The following is a 14,600-nucleotide window of genomic DNA, read 5'->3' as shown; positions in this document are numbered from 1 at the left end:
GGAATTCTGGGAGTTGAAGTCCACAGGTCATGAAGGGACCACAGTTCACCACCCCTGGTCTAGGAAGAGAGCTTTAACCAGGGTCTTGTGTTTTCTTGAATATTTTATTTTAATTATTAAATTTGTTTGCCACCTATCTTGCTGCATGCAGGAAAGTCTTAATTCAAAACAGCAACTTACTGTGTGATGAGTCTCTTAGTTTGATGATTATGCTACCGTAGCAGTGCACCAAAGGCAACCGGAAATAATAAAATAATACTAATTAATAAATTCATACATTTATATTTCATAGCAAATAATGGAAGTGTTCCCACAAATCCACTAAGCCAGGGGTCTTCAAACTTGGCCCTTTTATGACTTGTGGACTTCAGCTCCCAGAATTCCTCAGCCAGCGGTGCCTGGCTGAGGAATTCTGGGAATTGAAGTCCGCAAGTCATAAAAGGGCCAAGTTTGAAGACCCCTGCACTAAGCATTAGAGTGCTGAAGCCCCTTGTCTCCTAAGAAAGGACCAAAGAAATCTTAAGATATGTTTTCAGGAGCAGGTGGTCCTTGACATACAACTACAATGGAGTCTTCCCACTACAGTTGTAGGCAATAACAGTCGTAAAACAGGATGGTCCTGTGACATATTTTAATTTTATGACTTTTTTTCTGGAAGTTGTTAAGTGAATGCTGCAGTCATAAAGCAAATGCCACAATCCTTAAGTGAATCAGTGGTTCATTACGGCTGTGGTTTTGCTAAACCTTGGAAGTAAGTGTCAGTTTGGGGAAAAATGTTGTAGAACACAGTTACGTTACCGCTGGACACTGCAAACGGGTGTAAATGTGGCTGTGTTGCTGAGTGCCCAAAGTTTGGTCATGTGACTGTGGAGGGGGCCTGACCGTCAGAAATTTTGAAACTTTGAGTAGTAAATCCCATTTTTCAGATCAGTGGTGATTTCAAAATATCACTAAGTGACCCGTCATAAGTCAAAGACTACTTCTATAGCATTTGCAGTGTTGTAACTGCAGTAACTTAAGGTTTACTTATTAGTTTATTTTAATTTAATCCTGCACCAGGTAGCACTAATTTCCATCTACCACACGTTTGGAGGGGGTGTCCAGGAATATCTTTGTGCTTAGTTGAAACTCCTGGCTTAAAAATCAGCCATCTGATCTGACCACTCCACCTGCTGTTCTCTTTTCCAGGTAAACGACTTCCTGTCCGGGAGGTCCCCCCTGACCCTTGCCCTGAGGGTGGGCGATCACATGATGTTTGTCCAGCTGCAGCTGGCAGCTCAGCAAAACAGCGGGCAGCTCCAGCATCGCCACGTGATTGCCAGCCGCGGAGAACAAGCTGGAGGCTCCACACCCGCCGCGGCCGGACCAGCTGCTTCCAGTTGCCGCACCCTCCCTGGGAGCAGCCCCGCCTCCCCCACTTTTGCCCGGCTCCCCACGGCGCCCGCTTGCCCGCCAAGCCCTGTGCCCAGTCCTGCTGCTTCTCCGTCACCAATGCAGACTATGCCTCTCTACTGTACCACCGCTAACCCGACACCCGTCACGGCAGGGATGTTCCATTCACATGGAGCCAGCGCACAGACAGTCAACGGAGGGGGGAGCGGCAGCGTCATGTCTTCGTGTTCAGAGGTCAGTTATGGGGTGCTTTGTGGGGTGTTAAAACCAATGAGGGTGGAGCATGAGCAGAAAACGCTGAAGCTGGACCTTTGGGTGCGGAGTCCTGACCCATGGCAGCTTTTCAAGGCACCAGTCTAGAAACCAGGCGACAGAGTTCTAATTCAGCCCTAGGCATGAAACTCAAAATAGTTGACTTTGGGCCATTTACCAGGAGACAGAGAGTTCAGCAAAACTAGGCTACTCTCCAGGTGACTCAGGGCGGATTTGTGAAGATGCTGTCCTTAAGGATGAACATCACAAGCCCACCGTAACTTTGGTCCAAAGAAGAGGCTTAGAGCAGGGGTCTTCAAACTTGGCCCTTTGATGACTTGTGGACTTCAACTCCCAGAATTCCTCAGCCAGGCACGCTGGCTAAGGAATTCTGGGAGTTGAAGTCCACAAGTCCTCAAAAGGCCAAGTTTGAAGACCCCTGGCTTAGTGAATCTGTGGGAGCACTTCATTATTTGCTATGAAATACAAATGTATTTAGTATTATTTTATTATTTCTGGTTGCCTTTGGTACACTGCTAGGGTAGCATAATCATCATGACTGGATGGTGGGGAATGGGAGGATTTATACCCAGGGGTCTTCAAACTTGGCCCTTTTATGACTTGTGCACTTCAACTCCCAAAATTCCTCAGCCAGGCACGCTGGCTGAGGAATTCTGGGAGTTGAAGTGCACAAGTCATAAAAGGGCCAAGTTTGGAGACCCCTGGCTTAGAGCTTCAGGTTTTCTGTTCTTTTTTTTCTAGCTGCCTCAGAATAAGGCGTCCAATCTTCTCCTATCCCTGTTTTCATTTGAGAGAGCAGGAAAAAGCTGGCTTCAGACTTTTTGTGATCATGAGCCCATGTCTGAAAAAAGGTTCAGGGAAGGTTCTCACGAGTCTCCAGCCCGTCCTTGTCCCTGCTTAGCATCTGTTCTTTGACTTTTGCAGGTAGACTGCGCCTCAAGAAGTAAAAGTTCGCCCAGCACCAGCCCCACACAGGCCTCTCGGACCCGCAAACATGGCGCTGTGATAGAAAGCTTTGTTAACCACGCCCCTGGGGTTTTTTCGGGAACGTTTTCTGGTATGTCTGTGTTCCATTTCTCTTGTCTGCCCCATAAGAGGAAATATGGGTTGATGGTAATACATGCAAGCTTCAGAGTCCCACAGGGGCTCTGGCTGGGGAATTCTGGGAGTTGAAGTCCACCCATCTTAAAGTCGCCAAGGTTGAGAAACACTGGATTAATTAAAGAAACCAATGAAATTCCAAATGTTTGCCTAGGTTTGTATTCTCCCAGGAAATATGGCGGCTGCATCTGACAGGTTTATCCTTATTTAAGCTAAATGACTTTTTGCTTTTCGCCCCCAGCCTGTGGAACTCATTGTCTCTTGATGGCTGCAGAACCTGTTCAGCTTGCAAAAGATGCCGCTGTTATCATTAGCCCAAACACTCAGCAATCTATCCATGATAAATAGAGACTTCAAAATTGTTTTCCCTCCCCCACTCCCGTTTTTTTAAAGCAGTGGTTCTCAACCTTTTTAATGCCGCGACCCCCAACCGGTCGTAAGTTGAAGGCTACTCAACCAGTCATAAGTCGAGGACTACTCAACTGGTGCAGTACCGTTTGCAGAATGGGACTTTTGGCGGGCTCAGCAGGGCAGAGACAGCCTGGACAATTCCTATTGGCTTTTGAAAGCCAATAGAATTAGACTCTATTCAAGAGAGTCTATTTCAAGACTCTATTCAAGAGAGTCTATTCTATTGGCTTTCAAAAGCCAATAGAATAAAAGGGAGTAGCACAGCTAAGGAAAAGGGGGGAAAATGGCGGACTGCGTTGTTTGGCGACCCCCGTGAAATGGTCGTTCGACCCCAAATGGAGTCCCGACCCACAGGTTGAGAACCACTGTTTTAAAGAAACCTATTAAAAAATTCTGCTATAAGTGAAAGTAGCATTTGGCTTAAAGAAGAAAAAAAAGTGGCATGTGTTGCTTTCTATTACAGAAAAAGTTGAATAATAACTTCGACCGGGAGGTGGGTAAATTAAAGCTGGTTGGCCAAATCTGGTTGAGGTGGGGGGGGAAATGACATCAAGCCCGAGACTCAACTGGACTACCAGGGCAAAGGGGCCTCTTGAATGCAAGCAGCCTATCAGCAGATTCCTTGCTGGAGGGTTGGCCCTTCCCAATGCCTGCCATGTTCCTTGGCCCATAGACCTGGCAGGTGTGCCTAGAGACATGAAGGAGGGGCAGGATCTGGCCCCTTAAGAGAAGAAAGTTTGCTGATCCTTCCCCTACAGGACTAGCAACTTGGCTTGTTAGAAAAGCCACCAGAGATTAAACATTTTGAAAAAAATCTCACTACAATATATAGCAGTGTTTTTCAACCTTAGGTGCTTTAAGATGTGTGGACTTCAACTCCCAGAATTCTGGGAGTTGAAGTCCACACATCTTAAAGCGCCTAAGGTTGAAAAACATTGCTATAAACCAGGTGTCTTCAAACTTGGCCCTTTTATGACTTGTGGACTTCAACTCTCAGAATTCCTCAGCCAGGCACGCTGGCTGAGGAATTCTAGGAGTTGAAGTCCACAAGTCGTAAAAGGGCCAAGTTTGAAGACCCCTGCTATAAACCAATACTGCTGGTTTTCCCCCCACAATAGATTTGATGCGCTGCTACAACCTTTTCTGCTTCTCCTTCCATCCTGCAGGCACTTTGCACCCCAACTGCCAAGACAGCAGCGGGAGGCCACGCCGAGACATCAGCACCATCCTGCAGATCCTCAACGACCTCCTGAGTGCCACGCGGCACTACCAGGGCATGCCCCAGTCGCTGACGCAGCTGCGGTGCCAGACGCAGTGCTCCTTGTCCACCCCTTCCCTGGATCTCAACAACCACACTACCTCAGAAAGAACGGCAGCTGCTGCTAACCAGCCCTTGCACTTGGGGGTCCAGTGCCCAAGCCAAGCAGCCACTTGCAAACCCACTGGTGAGTCCACAAACCTTGATTTTAGGGGTCCCCCCCCCTTTGTTTCTCCCTTCCCTGTCTTAGTCATCCAGAGAGGGGAAGATTGGTCTCTGAGCAGAACAGAAAGTCTTGGGTAGGTGGAGCTTGGGGGCGGGGCTTATTCTTGGGAGGGGCATGTGCAAAAATGGTGGTGGGATTCAAATATGTGAACAACCGGTTCTCTGTGTGGATGCCGCTTCCGGAAGTCCATTCTGGGCCTGGGCAACAAAAAATTAGCTACCGGTTCTGCCGAAGTGGTGTGAACCCGCTGAATCCCACCCCTGGGTAGGATCAGTTATTGTTTTTGGGTTGGGACTGTCCTAATTTTGCAAGAGTTTGGAGCAGCATCTGTGGAATATCCAGGATTGTTTTTGTTACGGTATTATAAGTACTCCTCAACGTATGACCATTCGTTTAGTGACTGCTCAGAGTTACGACGGCACTCCAAAAAGTGACCTCGCCTCATACTTAACAACTGTCACAACATCCCGCGATCAAAATTCAGGCATTTTGGCAACCAGCATCTATTTAGAACGGTGGCAGCATCCCAGGGTCATATGATCCACATTTATTTTTTAAATTTATATGTCACTCATCTCACCCTAAAAAGCGACCCTGGGTGGCTTATAATTAAGATCAACCTTCCCCGCCAGCATATGATAAGCCAAATCAGGGGGAAAAGCCAGATTCACTGAACAACTGTGGTTAAAAAAAGATTGTAAAAGGGGGTGTGACCTACTTAACGTCTGCCTCACTTATTGACAAGCGTTCTGGTATCCCAATTGTCATAAGTTGAGGATTAGCAGCATTGTTATTGGCAGCACCATTAAAGTAGTTGCTGTTAACTTATTTACATGTAATAAATGGGGTTCGATGAACGATCTGGAACTTCTCAAAGGGGGTGAACTTGGGTGCCTGTAAGGTTGAAAAAAGAGTTTGGGGAATCCTGGTTTGGAGAAACGATGGTTTAAGTTAGAACTTTGAGCTCTTTGTTTTATTACATCATTTTACCCCTGCCTTTGGATTTTCAGCATTGTGACATTGGGCAATGGAGAGGAATAAACTGCCAAAGAAACTTAAGTTGCAGTGAACTTTTCTGAATGATTTAATTGGATTCGTATGCTGAATTCCTCAGGCGGGCTAGAACTGGTGCAATTCTAGAACTGGTGCAATTCGTTGTTACTCATCCAGAAAAAAATTGCATGAAAGGCGGGAATAGAGGGCTTCCCTATACAAACCAGTCTTACTCCTGATGTAATTTTTTTTTTTTTTTTTGCTGATTTCTGCTGTTTTACTGAATCCTTTGCCAAAGAAGTTTATGGATATATGGGTTTTTGTTTTTTTGTTTTTGTTTTTGTTTGCTTGTTTTTTGGAAACCTAAAAAAGGCCAGGAAGTGCCAGTCATTACCAGAGTTGCAGGATGCCCCGAAGGAAGGAAGAAGGGACTCAATAAACCATAGATTGCTGTCACCATGATACATTCATGAGGAAGCGGCTGAATGCCTTAGCCATGATGAACATTTGTGAGAATGACAGCAAGCAGTAGGCATGCTCTGTCTCAGGGATCTTCACACTTGGCCCTTCTATGACTTGTGGACTTCAACTCCCAGAATTCCTCAGCCAGGCATGCTGGCTGAGGAATTCTGGGAGTTGAAGTCCACAAGTCATAAAAGGGCCAAGTTTGAAGGCCCCTGCTCTATCTGAAATGAGCAAGCAGGATGCCTGTCTATCCCTATAGTTGGAATATTGTAAATTATATGGGGGTATTGTATTTCAGGCCCTTTTTCAGCTGTAGCTCAAAAAATAGGAGCTATGTGGACTTACGATTAATTTTCCTGGAGGTATTTACCTTATTCTCAGAATTCTTGGACATGTTATTGCATCAGTTCCCTTCCTGGAAAATAACAACCGCCTCCGTATGTTATGGTTCTCACAACCGAGTCTATTTCTCAAACATGCAATTAGCTTTCTTCCTCTCATGAGTATGTGTGGCAGTATACAACCCTGTGAGGTAGGATAGTTTGTGATCTGGACCTTGTGGTCTTGGTTTTCTGGATTGCCTCGTCTAGCCTTTTGTGTAATATTTGTCAACCTTGGCAACTTGAAGATGTCTGGAGTTCAACTCCCAAAATTCCAGCATGTTGACTGAGGAATTTTGGGAGTTGAAGTCCAGACATCTCCCAAGTTCTGAGATTGAGAAACACTGTTTTAGTGTGATCTTGACTGATGAAATATTATTGGTTTGTCGCTTTTAAGTATAGGTGTTTTTATATTTGTTTGCTTTGTGGGAGTTCTGGCATACGTGTCAAGAGTGTCTTGCTTTTATCCCTGTCCCTAATGTCAGCTCTTCCTGCAGGTGTGTAAAACCTCCACCCCATAATCCACTCCAGTCCAAAATGCAATAAAGGAGCTGTGAAATACGACCTACATTTCCTTTCTTTCAAGATCAGCCCAACACTTCCTCCTGTTTATCTCATTGGCCTTGGCTGAAGTCCAAAAGCACAGCCTGAGTTGATTATTTCTTGGGAAAGGAGGCCACCAGGAAATTCAAAACTAGATTTCCTGCTGAGGAATGGGAAAAAAAACTCTTCAATATCACTGCTAAAAAACCTGCTAGGATATGTTCTTGGAGTCAGGATTAAATGTGACTTACATGGGGCGTGAACTCAGACAGTAAATAAATGCTGGTTTAGAGCAGTGTTTCTCAACCTCAGCAACCTTTCAAGATAAGTGAATTTCAAATCCCAGAATTCCCCAGCCAGCATGTTGGTTTAGAGCAGTGGTTCTCAACCTGTGGGTCGGGACCCCATTTGGGGTCGAATGACCATTTCACGGGGGTCACCAAACCATGCTGTCCGCCATTTTTTCCCCTTTTCCCTAGCTGTCCTACTCCCTCTTATTGGTGGCCACACCCACTTGGGGGTCACCACAACATGGGGAACTGTAATATGGGGTCACGGCATTAGAAAGGTTGAGAATCATTGGTTTAGAGCCACCCCTGAGCTCTCTCTCTGAATTTTTTGCAACTAAGTTATTCCATCCATCAACCTCCTTTATTAACTGTTTATCAGGATTAATAAGGCCTAGGTCCCTGGTACCCTGAAGCATAATGGAACAATAGATTATCTATTTGCTTTTGCTAATAGATGGCATTAACTCATTGCCTGCCCAGGAGACCTTAAATTTGTCTTCCCTCAAGACTTTTGATTACTATTTTATCAACTTCGATTTTGCATATGTAAATAGACTGCCTGTTGCTTAGTGGAGAAATGATAGCTTGGATTAAAGTCTGCAATTTGATTCCCACTCTTTCTTCACCACTGTTCAATGAGTGTGTTTGTATGTGTGAAAACAGTCCATTCTCCATTCATACTTTCCTCCTCCTCCAGTGGGCATCTTTTCCACTGGAAAGTGGAATATGGCTTTCATTTTGTATTTTGCTTGACATGGCGTGGGTTTGGGAATAGAGAGGGCAAGTAAATGATAATAAAGACGCATTTGTTGGAAACAGGCAGGGTCGTTAAAGCTTCTGCAATCTGAATCTCCTTTAAGGTTCCTTGATGACAGAGGCTGAGTTCGAAAGAAAGTATGGGAATTGTAGTCCCAGCCTATCTAGAGCAGTGGTCTTCAACCTTGGCCAACTTTAAAGCTGGCTGAGGAATTCTGGGAGTTGAAGTCCACATGTCTTAAAGTAGCCAAGGTTGAGGACCCCTGGTCTAGAGGACTTTAAGTTGGAGAAATTAGTGACTTCAAAATATTTGCACCTCTAAATCCATCTCTACCGTCGGCCCTAGAATTCAGGTTTGGGTCTACTTGGTTTGAAAAACCTGAACTGGACAATTCATAAGTTTGAGTGCTCTGAACACTGAATTTCTCAACCTTGGCCACTTTAAGACTTGCGGACTTCAACTCCCAGAATTCCTTAGCCCACCACACTATAGATCAGTGTTTCTCAACCTTGACAATTTTAAGGCATGTGGACTTCAACTCCCAGAATTCCACAGCCAGCAATGCTGGCTGTGGAATTCTGGGAGTTGAAGTCCACATGCCTTAAAATTGTCAAGGTTGAGAAACACTGCTATAGATTCATTACGTGCCATCAAGTTGGTTTTGACTCTTATTGGCCTTTATTGGTCCATTGGTCTTCGCATCATGTATAGTAGACTAATTTGAGCCTGTGCCTCGAGTGAGAATTCTGAATGGATTTGTTTGATGATCTGCTTCCTGGCCGACGATAGTATTCTCAGGAGTCTTCTCCGACACCAGATTTCAAAACCTCCCTGTCTTTTTCAGAATCCAACTTTAGCATCTGTGGCGTGTCAGAAGAAGAACAAATAACATTGCATGATTCCGAATATCTTTTCAACCATGCTAATCGCTGGAGCAGGCGCCTACCTTTTTAAATGTTTGCAGGAGAGAGAAACTAGGCTGAGGAAAACTTTGTATTCTGTAACTGGGAGGAGAAGGCCCCAATGGGCAAGTTTCTCTGCTCCATAGTAGCAAAGCTAGAATATATAACATTTTGGATAAAGAGAACCAGCCTCTTTTCTGGGGCAGGAGCCAAAAATTATGTAGCAGAACGGGAAGGAGCAATAAGACCTAGCCATTTTCTGCTGGGGCCAGAAAGAAAAGGGAGAAGAGTCCCAGGCCTTTCCTTGCCTCCTGTTCTTGCCTTTGGGTTGTAGACTCTTATTTTGTCTCAGACTAAAAATGACAAGAAAGCAAAGGGTTTCAGAATAACAGAGTTGGAAGGGACCTTGAAGGTCTTCTAGTCCAACCCCCTGCTCAAGCTGGAGATCCTAAACCAGTGATGACGAACCATTTAGAGACCGAGTGCCCAAAAAATGGCCCTGCCCCCGCTCCACCCCCTACCCTGCCCCCCATCCCGCCTGCCCACAGGGCTATTCATTGCCTCAAGGGCCTGCCACAGATCGCCCAGGCAGCCCATCAGCACCATGGCAGCCACGCCCTCTGCCCACGCCCCACAGCATCAACTGTGCGCAATGAGGCGTGAGGGCAGAGTCTTGACTACGCTGCCTGGCTGCCATGTTCTTGGCTGCGCTGCTCCGTGTGGGCCACGCTCGGGGGCGACTCTCTTCCAGGGGGGCTGCTGGTGAGGACGGGGTCGTGGGGGGAAGCGGGGCTGGGGCAATGGCACATGTGCCCACAGAGAGGGCTCCGAGTGCCGCCTTTGGCACACGTGCCATAGGTTCCCCACCACTGCCCTAAACTATTTCAGACAAATGGCTGTCCAGTCTCTTCTTAAAAACTTCCAGTGTTGGAGCACCCACAACCTCTGAAGGCAGGTTATTCCACTGGTTGATTTTTCTCACTGTCAGGAAGTTTCTCCTCAGTTCTAGATTGCTTCTCTCCTTGATTAGTTTCCATCCGTTGCTTCTTGTCCTGCCTTCAGGCGCTTTGGAAAAATAGGTTAATCCCCTCTTCTTTGGGCTTGTAAGGGCCTTCTCCATTACCGTTTTGCAGCCATTTTGGCTGCATGGTGTTGGATAACTATCAGAAGCAAGAAAAATATTTTCTGACTTTAGAAAAGCAACCCAGCAGGATGAACCATAACAGAGAGACCAGTAAACTTGACTTAACATCTCCACCTCTAGGCCACTTTAAGATGTGCAGACTTCAATTCCCAGAATTCCCCAATCAGCAAACGAGGCTGGCTGAAGAATTCTGGGTGTTAGTCCACCCATCTTAGTGCTTAACGCTATAGACCATCCTTGACTTGCAACCATTCATTTAACGAACGTTCAAAATTACAGCTGAAAAAAGTGACATGACCAGTCCTCGGGCTTACGACAGTTGCAAAATCCCTGCCGTCAGATTATCAAAATTTGTCTGCTTGGCAACTGATGTGTATTTGTGGCAGTTGCAGCACTGTGGGGGTCATGTGGTTGCCATTTGTGACTTCCCCAGCTAGCTTCCAATAAGCAAAGTCAATGGGGGGAGAGCTGGAATTGCTTAATAGCCTTGCGGTTCACTTAGCACTTGCAGTGATTCGCTTAACACACAACAAAGATCGTAAAATCAATCGTAAAATCAAGCACAGTTCACTGGTCCCAATTGTGATCGTAAGTCAAGGACAATCTGTATTATGACTGAATTCCAAGAGGTGAGAAATGGCGCTGAGCTCTTAAATCTTTGTTCAGAAAAGGACTGCTCCTGCGTCCAAAGTGAGAAGGGGTTGGGTGAGAAACCCGCAGTGGGCCTTCCTTTGCCCACATGAGTCTGGCTGTGGGCTGGACATTGCAAAACTCTGCTGGTTTCTAAGGCTATCTGGCCTCACCCTTTGTCAAGGGAAGGTGGAGGTCCCCTCCCAACCGCCTCCCTGCTTGAGCAACCAGCTGTGACTCTGCTTGCTCAGAGCCTGGCTTAGTGTCCGTTTCTCTGCTACGAAGGCTGTCACAGAGGAGGCTGTCTGCCTTTCAAGGCCGCCCCAAGGAACCGGCAGCCTCCACTTCCTCCCTCCCTCCCCATTTTCTAGGAATTCACAGCCTTCCTTTCCCCACCTCCCCCTTTCTCTTCTCATGCACCAACGCCGCCAGACTCCTCTGCACACGCACGCCGGCTGAGCTGCGACGTCACCCCAACACCTGGGAGGTTGGCAACCATCGAGGCGCTCCTTGACATGGCAATTTTTTAAAAAATAAAAAAAAGCAAAAATCAACAAGCGAGATGGCCAGGGAGGGGCCGGCAGATGCCACCTGCCTGAAACCAAAAGCAAACGGTTGCAACTAGAGGGGGGGAGCCACCTTTTAAAAGGGTGCTGCAAAGGAAGTGCGGTTGTGCTGCATGCTTCCTTTGCTGTTTCTGCCTTTGCACCTTGAATGCTGCTTTGTCTCTGGTTCCTATCTGTCCCACGCCCTCCCAAAGCAACATTGGGGTACACACACACACACACACACACACACACACACACACACACAGGCAGTATTTTTTCTGTTCCCCAACAAAGGGCCCCAGAATGAATGGGGAAGGGACGGAAGGAAGCAAGGGAGGAACTGGATAAAGGAGATATTGAAATCACAAATGCTGCATTGAGCACTTTTTTAACACACACACAGTCACACACACACACAAACACTGTTTGGGAAGTTGTCTACAGCCAAGTGGGAGGGATGCACAAACCAGTTCTGGGGAGGGGGGAGGAAGCTCTGTACCTGCTCCATTATATTGTGCCAGGGGTGGTGGTGATGGTGGTGACGGCCCTTGGGGCAGATCTCATTTTTCATAGACACAAATGAAGGAGACAAAGACCCTTTTCTTGTTCTTTGTTTTTTTAACCTTCTTTTGGCTTGTTTATTGGTATAGATGGGAGCATGGCTTCTGGCCTGCAGAGGGAAGTTAAGCGTGAGGAAAGAGGCCATCTCTGAGCATAAGCAAAGTGCAGTGCTCTTCAGTCGCTCTGAAATAATTTTGATTGCCAAACAGAAGGGGTTCACTGCAGGTCATCAGCTTGGGTTGCTTTCAAACGGGAAAGTTAACATTTCCCAATTCGATATTTACTTGGTAAGAAAGAAGATTGTGACCCCCTGAGTTGTTGACATCCAGACATTCCTTCCTTCCTCCCTCCCTCCCTCAAATATAGCCAACTTTCATCCCTTCCAGTCCTGCATTTAATTCTCCCCCTCCCCGCTTGTATTGAATATAATTAGGGAATAACTAGAGGACAAACTCACCCTCCACCTACCTCCTTTCTTGAGGATTCACTTCATTTCATGTGACCTTTGCTCAAAGTTGTGGTTATTTTCATCAGGCTAAGCTACTACAGCAATATGGAGGCTTTGGGGAATCCCAAATCCAGAGACTTTTTTTTTTTTGTGCTCTGTGTGCAAAATGAGAGGAATATTCCCCGGTTCTGCTTCAATAAACTATAGGTAGTCCTTGACTTACGGCCACAATTGGCAGCAGAACGTCTGCCGCTAAGTGATGTGGTTGTTAAATTAGGCCGCTGGTGAGAACAGTTACAAAAATGCATGGTCTTTGGGATTGGTGCCCAAATCCTGCAACGTTACAGAGGAAGAAGGAGAGAGGAATAGGCAGAACACACGAATCTCCGTGTGTTACTCCATTTGCTTTGCATGCTTAGGGATGGGAAAGGGTCTTCTCAGAAAAGAGGTGATTGCACTCAGGGGCGTGAAAAGGCCTGGAATGTTTTTCTGCACCCTTGAGAGAGCAAAGGGTAAAAATGCTTGGAATGGCTGTGCAAAGTGATTTGGCAAAGAGATAGGTCTGGCCCCATAGTGGGAGGTTGTTGGAGAGGGTGGGAGATGTGTCTGCAGGAGGACTGGTGGGAAGGTTTCGTAGCAGATCTGAGAATCTTAGCTGGTCAGGATTACTTCAAGCTGAGAAGAGAATCAGCCTCTCTCATATTACGCCAGTTTTCCCCCCCCCCTTTGTTTTGGGATGGTTTCTAATCATTGGCTCAGCTTTACGCTGACCTCTGACTATAATGAAGATTTGAATTGAATTCAGTTCAGTTCAACTGATTGATTTCGATTTGAGTGTCGTAGGCTTACATGTGCGTGGAGGCCCTACTTTAGTGTTCAAAAACATGATGGGAGTCGTAATTCAGGGGCAGTTGTAGTCTGGTTATTTGAATATCGCTGTTAACTAATTGTGCAACGCAAAAAGGACTGGTCGTGTTGTCTCAGTTTCCCAATTCCTGGGGTTGCGACAGTTTTTCCCAACCCGACTAACTCCCAGATGCTTGAACTTCAACTCCCAGAGCACCCTTGGCTCTTTTATGACTTGTGGACTTCAACTCCCAGAATTCCTGAGCCAGCATGGCTCAGCATAGAAACCTCTCCATTTCTCCTCAGCATGTGTGGCTCAGGAATTCTGGGAGTTGAAGTCCACGTCATAAAAGAGCCAAGGTTACCTACCCCTGCCCTAGTCAGATGGGCCGTGGCTGAGAATTCTGGGAGTTGAAGTCCAGTCCCCTCACAGTGGCCCAGTTTGGGAACACTGCAAGACAGGGCCAGGTTAAGATTGAGGAGATCCCAGTTGAAATCCTCCTGTCCACCATAAAACTGACTGGGGGAACGCTCCAATTAAAGTGTTGGTGAAGGAAATGAATCCGCTCTTCTCTTCCACCATCACCCCCACACACCCCACCACATTGATCAGCCTGTCCACCGAGTCAAGTATTTCTCTCCGGTGGCGTTTGCACACTTGTGGTCTCTTCGGGTGAATTCCTCCAAAATAAATGCCGCCTCCAGTTTCTGTCCTGCCTGTCACCTTCTGTGCTTTAAGGCATGAGATCAGCTAGTTAATTCTTCACATGCTTGGCTACTTTGGGGCCTGCCAAAGCTGGCCTAGCGTGGTCTTTCTCTCAAATGCGTATTTTCTCCTTTTTCCTGATTCCGTCACAGACGCCTATTTTGACATGACTTTCTCATTGTCATTCTGGGGAGGGAAATGAAAGGTTTAAATAATGGTAGGATAAAAAGAATGGTGCTCTGTGATTTCAGGTTTCAGCTCTTAAGCAAAACTGAAGTTTAAATACAGGTAGTCCTTGACTTATGACCATAATGGAGCCCAATGTTTCTGTGGTGAGTTTTGCCCCATCTTACGACCTTTCTTACCACAGCCATTAAGTGAATCATTACAGCTGTTCCATGTGCAAGCACGGCTGTTAAGTGAATCTGCCTTCCCCATTGACTGTGCTTATCAGAAGGTCGTAAAAGAGGATCACATGACCCTGGGGCACTGGAACCGTCATAACTATGAGTCAGTTGCCAAGCGTCTCAATTTTGATCACAGGACCATGGTGTTATTGGAGCGGTCTTAAGTGTAAAAATCAGCCATAAGTCACTTGGTGCCCCTAGCAGGAGACCCTTAGAAAGAAAGGGCCACGGCCAAGTATTGTTCGAGTGGTTTTCACTTTCCTTTTGTCTCATTTGTGTAAACGTTCAATTGTTCACCCACCCACGGGCTGCTAAAGCA

The 14,600-nt window shown here is 46.4% G+C and overlaps 1 protein-coding gene across 4 annotated transcripts in view; it reads left to right on the top strand.

The window, feature by feature from the left end:
• MIDN (midnolin) overlaps positions 1 to 14,600 on the top strand; it is a 43,870-nt gene that overhangs the window by 26,760 nt on the left and 2,510 nt on the right. For all 4 annotated transcript variants that reach the window (XM_039319283.1, XM_039319280.1, XM_039319281.1 and 1 more), the window contains 3 exons: positions 1,189 to 1,626; positions 2,590 to 2,722; positions 4,344 to 4,622. In XM_039319283.1, coding sequence (XP_039175217.1) covers positions 1,189 to 1,626; positions 2,590 to 2,722; positions 4,344 to 4,622 — 850 coding nt within the window. The remainder of the gene's footprint in view (positions 1 to 1,188; positions 1,627 to 2,589; positions 2,723 to 4,343; positions 4,623 to 14,600) is intronic.

Source organism: Crotalus tigris, unplaced genomic scaffold, assembly GCF_016545835.1.
Source record: "Crotalus tigris isolate CLP2741 ecotype Arizona unplaced genomic scaffold, ASM1654583v1 scf7180000022970.308977840:1548163, whole genome shotgun sequence".
Lineage (NCBI taxonomy): Eukaryota > Metazoa > Chordata > Lepidosauria > Squamata > Viperidae > Crotalus > Crotalus tigris.
Note: the sequence above shows the minus strand (reverse complement) of the source record. Positions and strands in the feature narration are given on the sequence as shown.